Below are 15,765 nucleotides of genomic sequence, written 5' to 3'. Positions count from 1 at the left end.
CAACGCAGCCAAAAATACATAAAATTAAACCTTTAAAAAAAAAAAGAAAAACAAGTCCAAAGTCTAATCCAAATCTGTCCACCCCTTAAATACACTCAGATTAAATGACCGAGTAGTCACGGAAAAACGTCAGCCAAAGGAGTCCATCCAACATTTTATTTTTTTTGTGGTACGCGGGCCTCTCACTGTTGTGGCCTCTCCCGTTGCGGAGCACAGGCTCCGGACGCGCAGGCTCAGCGGCCATGGCTCACGGGCCCAGCCGCTCTGCGGCAAGTGGGATCTTCCCAGACCGGGGCACGAACCCGTGTCCCCTGCATCGGCAGGCGGACTCTCAACCACTGCGTCACCAGGGAAGCCCCATCCAACATTTTAAAGGAATGGTTTTGATGACTGATGACAACAGAATACTAAGATTATTAAGCAGTTTCTCCTCATCTGACATGCCTGACAGACCTATGAGGTAGATGTGGAAGTTCTTATCCATACTCTGACAGGGAAACTGAGGGTTAAAGAGGTTACATGACTTGCCCAGGGTCATACTGTTTGAAAGTATAGGCAAAGGAACTTCAGGCCAAGTCTGATTTCTGGTCCAATGCTTTCCACATCATGTTGTTGCTTTACAAATGTGTGTATTAAATTCAGTAAGGCAAAACACGGCAAGAGTCAGCAGAGTGCAAAGACAGGCCCAGACCACCAATTTAAAAATATAAAGCTGCTCAAAAGCTCATCTGTCAAGTAGTAATTGAAGTAAAGTTGGTTAGAAACTTAGAAAAATCAGGGAATGAATGACTACCAAAAAAAGTCAATGTAATCATTGACAGAATTCCTAGAAATAACTCTGAAATAAAAGCAGTATTTAGTCCCAACTGTTACTCTGCACTGCTCCTTAAGTAATCATACAATGTAACATCAGGACATCAGGTAGTAGCTTTAAAAGGGATCTAATCCAATCTTCCCATTTTACAGAAGAGAAAACCAAAACCAAAAGACAACTGCCCAGGGTCTTAAGAAAGTAAAACATGGAACCAGAACAAAATCAGGTCTCCACTGGGGAGTTTATTTCCAACTATGTCTTTCTCAGACTGCTCCCGAAGTACTTACTATACACTATGTTTGACTGTAAGGGGAACTGCCTAGCCCCTGCGGGTAATACAATAAAGAGCAAAGCAGATTCTAGAAAGTGTCCAGAGTAGGAGAGTAAGAGGTTTAGAGATGGTATTTACTAATGAGGAATGGTTGAAAGAGGTTATAAATAGTTCCAGTTACTGGAAACCAAATTGGGCTACTTTAAGCAAAAAAGAAAATTTACTGGAAAAGCACCTTTACTTGAGTACCTCAAAGAACCTAATGATGCTGGAACAACTTGGCCTCACTCATTTGACTCAAGCCCCAATCCTTAGTCTGTTTCTCTTCAAAATTTTAGATTCTCTGGAGAATGTGATGATCCTATCTTTGGTCAAAAGCTTTCCTGTCTCCTATTAACTGCAACTGGAAGGGCAATTGCCAGAGAAGTGAGAATCATCATGGAAGGCAGCTCCTTCACCAGTACAGAGATCTTGAGAGCAGAATAACAACCATGAATCAGTTTCTAGAAGGCAACTTTTGGATGATCATTACTACACAACAATTACAGCCACTACAAAATAGAAAATCTGCCTTTTAAACATTCAAGCAGTTGCTGGGGCATCTGTCAGGAATGTTAGTAAGATTCTGAATACAGGCAAAGCTATCCTGTTAGAAGTCAGGATAGTGGTTACAGAGGGCAAGGTGGAGCCAAGAGGGACTTCTGTTTCTTAATCTGAGAGCTGGTTACTTGGGTATGGGTACAAAAGCTAAAGCGTACACTTATTACTTTTCTGTGTGTGTTATAAGCCAATAAAACATTCAAATTTTTTTTTATGATTTAATGACTTCAGCCACCTTGAATAAAATGGTAGCTAGGAGATGGATGAGGACAGAACAAGACTTTCAACACATTTTTTTTTAAGTACAGGGGAAAAAAGGTTGAGTCCTATTTTATAAGATGGTACATTACAGAATAACTTATACCAGATGCAGAGGGGGAAAAAATTTCAGGAGGAAATGCGACTACAACAATTGTTATAAGCCCTACAGAGATGCCCTCTAAAGAAGGATGTGAGAGGCTCAAAATTTTGTTAAGGCAACTAACAAAGCACAGTTTCATGTACTATCACATATCCTTTTTCTATTATGAAAGATATGGGGTGGGAACAAACTCAGCTGTTTTATAATTGGTCCAATCAGATTCTAGTGCAGACACCAGCTTTTTTCTCACAAAGCATTTAATCTGCATATGACTGGCAATAGGTTTGCACAACTAGAGTCACATTTTGAGTATTATAACCAAGAAAAACTGCTTAGGCCTCACTTCCATAGACCGCCCCCCCCATCCACTATTTATAAACAGTAAGTTTTGATAGAATAATTTCCTGCTCTTCATATATTAAAACCAAAAAAAGGAGACTTCAGAGTAGAAAGGAAGAAAAACACAAAAAGAGGGCAGGCTCTGATGATCAGCTGTTGATACAGTTAACCTACTATTCTAAGAAAACAACATTAAAAATTAATCATTTTTGCTCTCATTTACAGATTCTGAAGGTGACCTCTTAGATAACATTCCTACTTATTTTTCCTAACTGAAGGTAGAGTGAATTCTTGTAGCTTCAGGGAAATGCTAATCTGCCTCCCTTGCTTTTTTTAGGGTTAATGTTAGCAATTGGTTCTAAGCAGCAATCAGTCTTAAATGCTAAAGACTCCCCACAGCAATTCTTCTGAAGAAGGGTGAACCAACATTAACCAATGGACCATAGGACCATGTGAAAGGAGGTAAGGGTCTGATTATTCATAAAAGCTTCAGAGAACAGGTACTGAAAGAACTGTTTCAGCACAGTTCCATGACATAAAGATACATGCATTCATCTTCCTAGGGCAATTACCAATGAAGCTTGCAGAAGAAAAGAAGGAAAATGGAACAAGGATAAAGAAAAATATTAGCAACAGGGTCATAAGTTAAAACTTATGGCAAAATTAAGCGGGCACAGAAGAACTAGAGATGATGGAAAAGTCTCCACCTCACTGGCAAAGAGCATCTTGTGAAACTGGACTGTCCAAAAATTAACACCTAGAAATGACATCTAGGTAATGACAGGAGTTCATCACAGCAATCCAAGGCAGCCATAAAAGATGCATTCAACCATTAGTTAGGCAGGCATGCCCTTCTAGTCTATGACTAGAAGAAACACAGAAGCTAAGTGAACATACCAAAATCTAAAAGAAAAGAGCAGGGGAAGATGTTAGCATGCAAGAAAAGAAAAACAACTGTTTAACAAAAAAAGAAAAAAGAGGCACATCACAACTAGAATTACTGATATAAAGGTCAACAAACCGGAATGCTTCCAATATGGAAAAATGGCACCCAAACCCAAGTCAGAGCAACCACAGTCCCAAAAAGAACAACTCAAGAACCAAGTCTGAGTTTTTTAAAGCTCTCAGAAAGCCCACAAGGTAGAATACCAAAAGGAAAAATAAGAACAGGACAACTAAATCCAAACAAAACATCTATGCATGCAAATCGAATTAGAACAAAAAGATGTGGATCAAAACCTAAAACCTTCTTCCAAGCGATAACCCTGCCAGAAGCCCATCAATACTTCATAACTGCAACCCTAGACCTGTAAAAGAAATAAATTCCAGATGAGATACAGGCAGCTAAAGGGGCAATTCTGAAGCAACCAACAAGAAAGGCTCTCCCCCCACCTGCTTCTCAGCTTTTTTTAAATTTTTTTTTATTTATTTATTTATTCTTTGGGTCTTTGTTGCTGCGCGCGGGCCCTCTAGCTGCAGTGAGCAGGGGCTACTCTTTGTTGCGGTGCACTTCTCATTGCAGTGGCCTCTCTTGTTGTGGAGCACGGGCTCTAGGCATGCAGGCCTCAGTAGCTGTGGCACACAGGCTCAGTAGTTGTGGCACACGGGCTTAGTTGCTCCGCAGCACGCGGGATCTTCCCAGACCAGGGCTCGAACCCGTGTCCCCTGCATTGGCAGGCGGATTCCCAACCACTGCGCCACCAGGGAAGTCCCACTTCTCAGCTTTTTAATCTCAATGTTTGAAAGATTATCATGCTTCTTCTAAAGAAACTGCTGAAAAATTTTTCAGAAAGACACAGCAGAGTCAGTGAGATCCTGCTCAGTCCTAGACCCAAGGGCCAAAATAAAAGATCCCCTCAAAATGATACAAGAGTCCATTCAAAGTACTCCAACAGAATTTGTCAACTCTACATTCCATTTTATGGACAGTTATTAACCACCACTGAGATTTCAAGATAGATCTGTCACCTCCAAGATATGATTTCTCCAGGATTCAAATTAAAGGATCAGAATTTAAAAAACCAAAAAAACACATCTTTATGCTTCAGAACCTGTATGAAAAAGTCCTTGAAAGTAATGTTATAGCATGTTATTTAAAATGTACCCAAAGTCACTTGACTTAGTTAAGAGTGAAACAAAGATGTTTATAGGGTAAAATGACAATCTGGATAAAAGACTTTAACAAGTTCAGAGAAGGGTGTACTAGAGATAATCGGTGTGCATGTGTGTGTGCTGGAGGTGAGAGAAACTTGGAATTTAAATTTCCAAGTTTCAATAGAAATATAGTAATTTCAACTCCAGATAACAAAAATATTTGTAGAAAAAGAAGCTCAAGATATCATTATGGAAGGAAAGTTTAACAAAGAATCTGAAAAGAAGGGTAGCTCACTCTGTAACATTTCTAGGCACAAGGAGACAATAAAGAAGGGAGAGTCGGTAGGAGTTAATAGAGAACTGGACCATATCACTGATATGTCTCAGAACAGAGTAAGAGATTAGACAAGACAGCACAGGTTATAACCTATTCTTTCCTACTTGAATAGGAACACATGAGTAACACTGAGTTAAAATTTGAAAAGTAAGTCAAGAGGAAGTTGGTAACTGGATAATGTTACAACTGACGATAATTTACCTACATCAACTGACGATAATTTACCTACATCAACTGACGATAATTTACCTACATCAATCTATCAGTCAATATGCAGAATAAGTTTTATAGTACACAGTCTGAAATGAAAAATACTGTAATATTCTACAAAGATCTTGGCATGGGGCTTAAAAATATAATAATGTCTTCTATACTTATATAATGCTGAAATAAAATAATGACAAACATATAATGAAGTAAAGGAAGAAAACAAGAGTTCTATCTTCTTCATCTCATGGATAAGTCAGCTTGAAGGAAATAGATGGGGAAATGAAAGAGAACTTCATAGGAAAAAGTTTTTGACTAAGGCAGAAAAAAGGAGAAAAAAGAATGAGGTAAAGGAAAGATTAAAGAATGAAAATTCTTTCCCACCAGAATAGGGGAAATAACCATTTAGAAAGAAAAAAGGAAGCAGCTATACAGGCATACTTACAGCATAAATATAGGATAGAGGATGAAGTGCTGGGACAATACTAGTTCTGACAGAGAATTAGCCACTTCTGGGGAGATGGCATGTTAAATTATGACTTAAATCTACATACTTAAAGTTCCAATTGTTTAACTAAAAAATGCTTTCAGAAAGTATAATCAGTTCTCATTAGAAGAAGGATCCTCAATTTATGTGCATGTCTATTTTGCCCCCACTCTCCACTCCTAAATTCACCTTTTAAATAAGTAACAGAAGAATGCTGGTGAATGTTTTATTACCTTCCTAACCAAAGATTAAAATCAGATCTAAAAATAAGGTAAGATACTATGTTATATACCTACTTGAGGAAATCACAACTTAACTCTTGTGGCATAGGAGAAAAATTCTACATAGAATACAGATTTTTCCAAAGACTAGATTTTGTTGTGTATATATGTGTGTGTGTTAAATGTTCCTCAGGTATACCTCTGAGAGGGCTGCAACTAATTCTTAGGACTGTATCTTTTTTTTTTTTTTTTTTTTTTTATTTTTTTAACATCTTTATTGGAGTATAATTGCTTTACAATGGTATGTTAGTTTCAGCTTCACAACAAAATGAATCAGTTATATATATACATATATTCCCATATCTCTTCCCGCTTGCGTCTCCCTCCCTCCCACCCTCCCTATCCCACCCCTCCAGGCGGTCACAAAGCACCGAGCTGATCTCCCTGTGCTATGCGGCTGCTTCCCACTAGCTATCTACCTTACGTTTGGTAGTGTATATATGTCCATGCCTCTTTATCGCTTTGTCACCGTTTACACTTCCCCCTCCCCATAGCCTCAAGTCCATTCTCTAGTAAGTCTGTGTCTTTATTCCTGTTTCACCCCTAGGTTTTTCATGACATTTTTTTTTTTTTTTAAATTCCATATATATGTGTTAGCATACGGTATTTGTCTCTCTCTTTCTGACTTACTTCACTCTGTATGACAGACTCTAGGTCTATCCACCTCATTACAAATAGCTCAATTTCGTCTCTTTTTATGGCTGAGTAATATTCCATTGTATATATGTGCCACATCTTCTTTATCCATTCATCCGATGATGGACACTTAGGTTGTTTCCATCTCTGGGCTATTGTAAATAGAGCTGCAATGAACATTTTGGTACATGACTCTTTTTGAATTATGGTTTTCTCAGGGTATATGCCCAGTAGTGGGATTGCTGGGTCATATGGTAGTTCTATTTGTAGCTTTTTAAGGAACCTCCATACTGTTCTCCACAGTGGCTGTATCAATTTACATTCCCACCAACAGTGTAAGAGGGTTCCCTTTTCTCCACACCCTCTCCAGCATTTATTGTTTCTAGATTTTTTGATGATGGCCATTCTGACTGGTGTGAGATGATATCTCATTGTAGTTTTGATTTGCATTTCTCTCATGATTAGTGATGTTGAGCATTCTTTCATGTGTTTGTTGGCACTCTGTATATCTTCTTTGGAGAAATGTCTATTTAGGTCTTCTGCCCATTTTTGGATTGGGTTGTTTGTTTTTTTGTTATTAAGCTGCATGAGCTGCTTATAAATTTTGGAGATCAATCCTTTGTCAGTTGCTTCATTTGCAAATATTTTCTCCCATTCTGAGGGTTGTCTTTTGGTCTTCTTCATGGTTTCCTTTGCTGCGCAAAAGCTTTTAAGTTTCATTAGGTCCCATTTGTTTACTCTTGTTTTTATTTCCATTACTCTAGGAGGTGGGTCAGAAAGAATCTTGCTGTGATTTATGTCATAGAGTGTTCTGCCTATGTTTTCCTCTAAGAGTTTGATAGTTTCTGGCCTTACATTTAGGTCTTTAATCCATTTTGAGCTTATTTTTGTGTATGGTGTTAGGGAGTGATCTAACTTCATACTTTTACATGTAGCTGTCCAGTTTTCCCAGCACCACTTATTGAATAGGCTGTCCTTTCTCCACGGTACATTTCTGCCTCCTTTGTCAAAGATAAGTTGACCATATGTGCGTGGGTTTATCTCTGGGCTTTCTATCCTGTTCCATTGATCTATCTTTCTGTTTTTGTGCCAGTACCATACCGTTTTGATAACTGTAGCTTTGTAGTATAGTCTGAAGTCTGGGAGCCTGATTCCTCCAGTTCCTTCTTTCGTTCTCAAGATTGTTTTGGCTATTCGGGGTCTTTTGTGTTTCCATACAAATTGCAAAATTTTTTGTTCTAGTTCTGTGAAAAATGCCAGTGGTAGTTTGATAGGGATTGCATTGAATCTATAGATTGCTTTCGGTAGTAGAGTCATTTTCACAATGTTGATTCTTCCAATCCAAGAACATGGTATATGTCTCCATCTATTTGTATCATCTTTAATTTCTTTCATCAGTGTCTTATAATTTTCTGCATACAGATCTTTTGTCTCCTTAGGTAGGTTTATTCCTAGATATTTTATTCTTTTTGTTGCAATGGTAAATGGGAGTGTTTTCTTGATTTCACTTTCAGCTTTTTCGTCATTAGTATATAGGAATGCCAGAGATTTCTGTGCATTAATTTTGTATCCTGCCACTTTACCAAATTCATTGATTAGCTCTAGTAGTTTTCTGGTAGCATCTTTAGGGTTCTCTATGTATAGGATCATGTCATCTGCAAACAGTGACAGCTTTACTTCTTCTTTTCCGATTTGGATTCCTTTTATTTCCTTTTCTTCTCTGATTGCTGTGGCTAAAACTTCCAAAACTATGTTGAATAAGAGTGGTGAGAGTGGGCAACCTTGCCTTGTTCCTGATCTTAGTGGAAATGCTTTCAGTTTTTCACCATTGAGGATGATGTTTGCTGTGGGCTTGTCATATATGGCCTTTATTATGTTGAGGAAAGTTCCCTCTATGCCTACTTTCTGCAGGGTTTTTATCATAAATGGGTGTTGAATTTTGTCAAAAGCTTTCTCTGCATCTATTGAGATGATCATATGGTTTTTCTCCTTCAGTTTGTTAATATGGTTTATCACATTGATAGATTTGCGTATATTGAAGAATCCTTGCATTCCTGGAATAAACCCCACTTGATCATGGTGTATGATCCTTTTAATGTGCTGTTGGATTCTGTTTGCTAGTATTTTGTTGAGGATTTTTGCATCTATGTTCATCAGTGATATTGGCCTGTAGTTTTCTTTCTTTGTGACATCCTTGTCTGGTTTTGGTATCAAGGTGATGGTGGCCTCGTAGAAGGAGTTTGGGAGTGTTCCTCCCTCTGCTATATTTTGGAAGAGTTTGAGAAGGATAGGTGTTAGCTCTTCTCTAAATGTTTGATAGAATTCGCCTGTGAAGCCATCTGGTCCTGGGCTTTTCTTTGTTGGAAGATTTTTAATCACAGTTTCAATTTCAGTGCTTGTGATTGGTCTGTTCATATTTTCTATTTCTTCCTGATTCAGTCTTGGCAGGTTGTGCATTTCTAAGAATTTGTCCATTTCTTCCAGATTGTCCATTTTATTGGCATAGAGTTGCTTGTAGTAATCTCTCATGATCTCTTTTATTTCTGCAGTGTCAGTTGTTACCTCTCCTTTTTCATTTCTAATTCTATTGATTTGAGTCTTCTCCCTTTTTTTCTTAATGAGTCTGGCTAGTGGTTTATCTATTTTGTTTATCTTCTCAAAGAACCAGCTTTTAGTTTTATTGATCTTTGCTATTGTTTCCTTCATTTCTTTTTCATTTATTTCTGATCTGATTTTTATGATTTCTTTCCTTCTGCTAGCTTTGGGGTTTTTTTGTTCTTCTTTCTCTAATTGCTTGAGGTGCAAGGTTAGGTTGTTTATTCGAGATGTTTCCTGCTTCTTAAGGTGGGCTTGTATTGCTATAAACTTCCCCCTTAGAACTGCTTTTGCTGCATCCCACAGGTTTTGGGTCGTTGTGTCTCCATTGTCATTTGTTTCTAGGTATTTTTTGATTTCCTCTTTGATTTCTTCAGTGATCACTTCATTATTAAGTAGTGTATTGTTTAGCCTCCATGTGTTTGTATTTTTTACAGATCTTTTCCTGTAATTGATATCTAGTCTCATGGCGTTGTGGTCAGAAAAGATACTTGATACAATTTCAATTTTCTTAAACTTACCAAGGCTTGATTTGTGACCCAAGATATGATCTATCCTGGAGAATGTTCCATGAGCACTTGAGAAAAATGTGTATTCTGTTGTTTTTGGATGGAATGTCCTATAAATATCAATTAACTCCATCTCGTTTAATGTATCATTTAAAGCTTGTGTTTCCTTATTTATTTTCATTTTGGATGATCTGTCCATTGGTGAAAGTGGGGTGTTAAAGTCCCCTACTATGAATGTGTTACTGTCGATTTCCCCTTTTATGGTTGTCAGTATTTGCCTTATGTATTGAGGTGCACCTATGTTGGGTGCATAAATATTTACAATTGTTGTATCTTCTTCTTGGATCGATCCCTTGATCATTATGTAGTGTCCTTCTTTGTCTCTTCTAATAGTCTTTGTTTTAAAGTCTATTTTGTCTGATATGAGAATTGCTACTCCAGCTTTCTTTTGGTTTCCATTTGCATGAAATACCTTTTTCCATCCCCTTACTTTCAGTCTGTATGTGTCTCTAGGTCTGAAGTGGGTCTCTTGTAGACAGCATATATAAGGGTCTTGTTTTTGTATCCATTCAGCCAATCTGTGTCTTTTGGTGGGAGCATTTAGTCCATTTACATTTAAGGTAATTATTGATATGTGTGTTCCTATTCCCATTTTCTTAATTGTTTTGGGTTCGTTATTGTAGGTCCTTTCCTTCTTTTGTGTTTCTTGCCTAGAGAAGTTCCTTTAGCAGTTGTTGTAGAGCTGGTTTGGTGGTGCTGAACTCTCTCAGCTTTTGCTTGTCTGTAAAGTTTTTAATTTCTCCATCAAATCTGAATGAGATCCTTGCTGGGTAGAGTAATCTTGGTTGCAGGTTTTTCTCCTTCAACACTTTCAATATGTCCTGCCACTCCCTTCTGGCTTGCAGAGTTTCTGCTGAAAGATCAGCTGTTAACCTTATGGGGAGTCCCTTGTGTGTTATTTGTTGTTTTTCCCTTGCTGCTTTTAATATGTTTTCTTTGTATTTAATTTTTGACAATTTGGTTAATATGTGTCTTGGCGTATTTCTCCTTGGATTTATCCTGTATGGGACTCTCTGTGCTTCCTGGACTTGATTAACGATTTCTTTTCCCATATTAGGGAAGTTTTCAACTATAATCTCTTCAAATATTTTCTCAGTCCCTTTCTTTTTCTCTTCTTCTTCTGGAACCCCTATAATTCGAATGTTGGTGCGTTTAATGTTGTCCCAGAGGTCTCTGAGGCTGTCCTCAGTTCTTTTCATTCTTTTTTCTTTATTCTGCTCTGCAGTAGTTATTTCCACTATTTTATCTTCCAGGTCACTTATCCGTTCTTCTGCCTCAGTTATTCTGCTATTGATCCCATCTAGAGTACTTTTAATTTCATTTATTGTGTTGTTCATCGTTGCTTGCTTCATCTTTAGTTCTTCTAGGTCCTTGTTAACTGATTCTTGCAATTTGTCCATTCTATTGTCCATTCTATCTCCAAGATTTCGGATCAACCTTACTATCATTATTCTGAATTCTTTTTCAGGTAGACTGCCTATTTCCTCTTCATTTGTTAGGTCTGGTGGGTTTTTATCTTGCTCCTTCATCTGCTCTGTGTTTTTCTGTCTTCTCATTTTGCTTATCTTACTGTGTTTGGGGTCTCCTTTTTTGCAGGCTGAAGGTTCGTAGTTCCTGTTGTTTTTTGTGTCTGTCCCCAGTGGCTAAGGTTGGTTCAGTGGGTTGTGTAGGCTTCCTGGTGGAGGGGACTAGGGCCTGTGTTCTGGTGGATGAGGCTGGATCTTGTCTTTCTGGTGGGCAGGTCCACGTCTGGTGGTGTGTTTTGGGGTGTCTGTAGACTTACTATGATTTTGGGCAGCCTCTCTGCTAATGGGCGGGGTTGTGTTCCTGTCTTGCTAGTTGTTTGGCATAGGATGTCCAGCACTGTAGCTTGCTGGTCGTTGAGTGAAGCTGGGTGCTGGCGTTGAGATGGAGATCTCTCGGAGATTTTTGTTTGATATTATGTGCAGCTGGGAGGCCTCTTGTGGACCAGTGTCCTGAAGTTGGCTCTCCCACCTCAGAGGCACAGCACTGAGTCCTGGCTGCAGCACCAAGAGCCTTTCATCCACAGGGCTCCTTAATTTGGGATGATTCGTTGTCTATTCAGGTATTCCACAGATGCAGGGTATATCAAGTTGATTGTGGAGCTTTAATCCGCTGCTTCTGAGGCTGCTGGGAGAGATTTCCCTTTCTCTTCTTTGTTCTGACAGTTCCCAGGGGCTCAGCTTTGGATTTGGCCCCGCCTGTGCGTGTAGGTCGCCGGAGGGCGTCTGTTATTTGCTCAGACAGGACGAGGTTAAAGGAGCCGCTGCTTCGGAGGCTCTGGCTCACCCAGGCCGGGGGGTAGGGAGGGTCACGGAGTGCGGGGCGGGCCTGCCGCGGCAGAGGCCGGCGTGATGCTGCAGCCTGAGGCGCGCCGTGCGCTCTCTCGGGGAGCCGTCCCTGGATCCCGGGACCCTGGCAGTGGCGGGCTGCACCGGCTCCCCGGAAGGGCGTGTGGCTAGTGACCTGTGTTCGCACACAGGCCTCCTGGCGGCGGCAGCAGCGGCCTTAGCGTCCCATGTCCGTCTCTGTGCTCCGCACTCTTAGCCGCGGCTCGCGCCCGTCCCTGGAGCTCTCTCAAGCAGCGTTCTTAATCCCCTCTCCTCGTGCACCAGGAAACAAAGAGGGACGTAAAAGTCTCTTGCCTCTTCGGCAGGTCCAGACCCCTCCCCGGACTCTCTCCCGGCCAGCCGCGGCGCACCAACGCCCTGCAGGCTGTGTTCACGCCGCCAACCTCAGTCCTCTCCCGGCGCTCCGACAAAAGCCGGAGCCTCAGCTCCCAGTCCCGGCCGCCCCGGCGGGCGAGCAGACAAGCCTCTCGGCTGGTGAGTGCCGGTCGGCCCGATCCTCTGCGCTGGAATCTGTCCGCTTTGCCCTCCGCACCCCTGTTGCTGTGCTCTCCTCCGCGGCTCCCAAGCTCCCCCACTCCGCCTCCCGAAGTCTCCACCCGCGAAGGGGCTTCCTAGTGTGTGGACACTTTTCCTCCTTCACAGCTCTCTCCCGCTGGTGCAGGACCCGTCCCTATCCTTTTGTCTCTGTTTAGTTTTTTCTTTTGCCCTAACCAGGTACGTGGGGGGTTCCTTGCCTTTTGGGAGGTCTGAGGTCTTCTGCCAGCGTTCAGTAGGTGTTTTGTAGGAGTTGCTCCACGCGTAGATGTATTTCTGGTGTATCTGTGGAGAGGAAGGTGATCTCCGCGTCTTACTCTTCTCCTTACATGATTTCTTCAGGACTGTATCTTAAAGCAAGAGTCAGTAAAGTTTTTCTGCAAAGAGCTAGACAGTAAATATCTTTGGCTCGGCAGGCCCTAGAGTGTCTGATGAAACGTCTCAATTCTGCCACTGGAGTGCAAAACAGCCATAGACAATATGTAAGTGAACAAACGTGGCTCTATTCCAACGAAACTTTATTTATGGATAAATAAATTCTATTTGAATTTCATACAATTTTCATGTCACAAAAGATGTCTTCTTTCGATTTTTTTTCCCCCAACCATTTAAAAATGTAAAAATCATTCTTAGCTTGAGGTCCATATAAAAACAGGCAGCAGGCCAGATCTGGCCCATGGGCTGTAATCTGCTCACCACTACCTTAAAGAATGACAAACCTTATAAAATTATTTCCATAATACTGTACACTAATTTGATGTCTTGTGGCTTTTTTTTTTTAATTCCTAAGAAACAAGATTCCCTAAATCACACAAACATCACTAGAAATACACTATCAGGAACTGACCAAAGTAACTTGCAACCTTTCATGAAAGATAAGGAGAGGTGCTCTACCAGGACATGGAAGCAACCTAAGTGTCCATCGACAGATGAATGGATAAAGAGGATGTGACACATATATACAATGGAATATTACTCAGCCATAAAAAGAAACGAAATTGAGTTATTTGTAGTGAGGTGGATGGACCCAGAGTCTGTCACACAGAGTGAAGTAAGTCAGAAAGAGAAAAACAAATACCGTATGCTAACACATATATATGGAATCTAAAACAAAATAGTTCTGTAGAACCTAGGGGCAGAACAGGAATAAAGACGCAGACGTAGAGAATGGACCTGAGGACACAGGGAGGGGGAAAGGTAAGCTGGGAAGAAGTGAGAGTGTCATGGACATATATACACTACCAAATGTAATAGATAGCTAGTGGGAAGCTAGATAGCTAGATAGCTAGTGGGAAGCAGCCGCATAGCACAGGGAGATCAGCTCGTGCTTTGTGACCACCTAGATGGGTGGGATAGGGAGGGTGGGAGGGAGACGCAAGAGGGAGGGGATATGGGGATATATGTATACGTATAGCTGATTCACTTTGTTATACAGCAGAAACTAACACAATAACGTAAAGCAATTATACTCCAATAAAGATGTTAAAAAAAAAAAAAGAGGTGCTCTAGGAAGAGGTATGATGTCAAATGCAGATTTCTCAATTATTTGCTTCCAAAATATTTCAAGATAAAGTGAAAGGCAAGACCATATGGATTGGGGGTGGGGGGGAGTACGGTGATACTTATGCCATACCAGAAAACTCAGTCAAGCCACCTAGACATTTGTTAAAAATAAGCGACAAACATTAGTTCTGTTTCACATACATGTGTGACCAAGATGTTCTTCATATAAGACAATATGCAACACATTCTGAAGCTCATACGTGTCTAGAATCAAAATGTATTTCTTTAACCACAGGAATTTGAGAAATAGCCCCACCATTCATGCCAGCCATGCCATGGCATGCCATACCATTTTCTTCTCTCCAATTAATATCCTACCTTGCATGTTCCTGAACTCCCACAATCTCCACTTCACTATCTGAAGAAGCAATATTAATTTCTTCGTTGAGTGGTGCATTGCCAGCAGATGTTTTGTCACTTGCTAGGAATCCTGGATCCAAATGACCTGAGACAGAAGGGGAAAAAAAATAAGCACTACATTTTGACTCCTTATAAGCAGCAGAAACAACTCACTGACAGATTTCTCCTCCCAGTTTAATCACTGAAACAGAATCCCCTCATGAAAGCTTGCCTCAGCGAAATTGTTACCCATGTGAAGGAAACTGGGCAGTGTTCTGTTAAAAAAAAAAAATTATTAAACAGAATACATGCACATTGTTAAATGAATGCTGAAACAACATGGACGTATATAAAAGTAAGAACTTCAAGTCTCTCACTTTCTACTCGCATCCCTTAGGAGAAAAAACTTTGGAGTACTCTGACAAATATATATATCTAACTATAGGTATATATAAACTGTAATTATACTCTACTTCATTCTATAATGCTTTATGCATTCAAATCTAGTCTGCTTTTAAATGACCTGCATATGACAGGTTTGTCACCACTTAGAGGTCAATGGGGTTCTCTACTGCTTATCATTTTAATAGAACAAAATTCTAAACCAGAAAAGCTCAAAAGGGGACTTCCCTGGTGGCGCAGTGGTTAGGAATCCGCCTGCCAATGCAGGGGATATGGGTTCGAGCCCTGGTCCAGAAGATCCCACATGCTGCGGAGCAACTAAGTCCATGCGCCACAACTGCTGAGCCTGCACTCTGGAGCCCGCGAGCCACAACTACTGAGCCCGTGTGCCACAACTACTGAAGCCCGCGTACCTAGAGCCCGTGCTCCGCAACAAGAGAAGCTACTGCAATGAGAAGCCCGTGCACTGCAACGAAGAGTAGCCCCCACTCGCCACAACTAGAGAAAAGCCCACGCGCAGCAATGAAGACCCAACGCAGCAAGCAAGCAAGCAAGTTCAACGGCACAAATGGAGTAAATAATAGGATCACTAATATCATATTTATACTGGGATGCCTTATGAAAGATTTAACAATCTTATCTCAATTTTAAACAATTTTAACAATTTTCTCCTAAGGAATGTAGATTTGACAAAATCGGACCCAAGGGAGTTCCCTGGCAGTCCAATGGTTAGGACTCCAAGCTTTCACTGCTGAGGGTGTGGGTTCAATCCCCGGTTGGGGCCAAAAAAAAAAAGGGTTAAAATTCAACCTATGTACTCAGCTCTTGAATGTTCTGACTTAAAAGGATGAATTTTAGAATATCTAGGAGTTAACATGGAATAAATAGAGTCGTAACAGGTACAAATTTTCATTTACTCTTTAAAGGGTATTTTTAATTGAATATATTGTCATCTGATACAAAA

General features: G+C 40.4%; 1 protein-coding gene across 11 annotated transcripts in view; it reads right to left on the bottom strand.

Moving 5' to 3' along the window:
* The window catches only part of ARK2N (arkadia (RNF111) N-terminal like PKA signaling regulator 2N), a 100,664-nt gene that overhangs the window by 27,865 nt on the left and 57,034 nt on the right, over window positions 1–15,765 (bottom strand). For all 11 annotated transcript variants that reach the window (XR_012325386.1, XR_012325387.1, XM_033837714.2 and 8 more), the window contains one exon: window positions 14,379–14,505. Coding sequence is in view for 9 of the 11 variants with exons in the window: in XM_033837714.2 (XP_033693605.2) it covers window positions 14,379–14,505 (127 nt within the window). In the remaining 2 variants the exon portion in view is untranslated. The remainder of the gene's footprint in view (window positions 1–14,378; window positions 14,506–15,765) is intronic.

This window comes from Tursiops truncatus, chromosome 13, assembly GCF_011762595.2.
Source record: "Tursiops truncatus isolate mTurTru1 chromosome 13, mTurTru1.mat.Y, whole genome shotgun sequence".
Taxonomy (NCBI): Eukaryota; Metazoa; Chordata; class Mammalia; order Artiodactyla; family Delphinidae; genus Tursiops; species Tursiops truncatus.
Note: the sequence above shows the minus strand (reverse complement) of the source record. Positions and strands in the feature narration are given on the sequence as shown.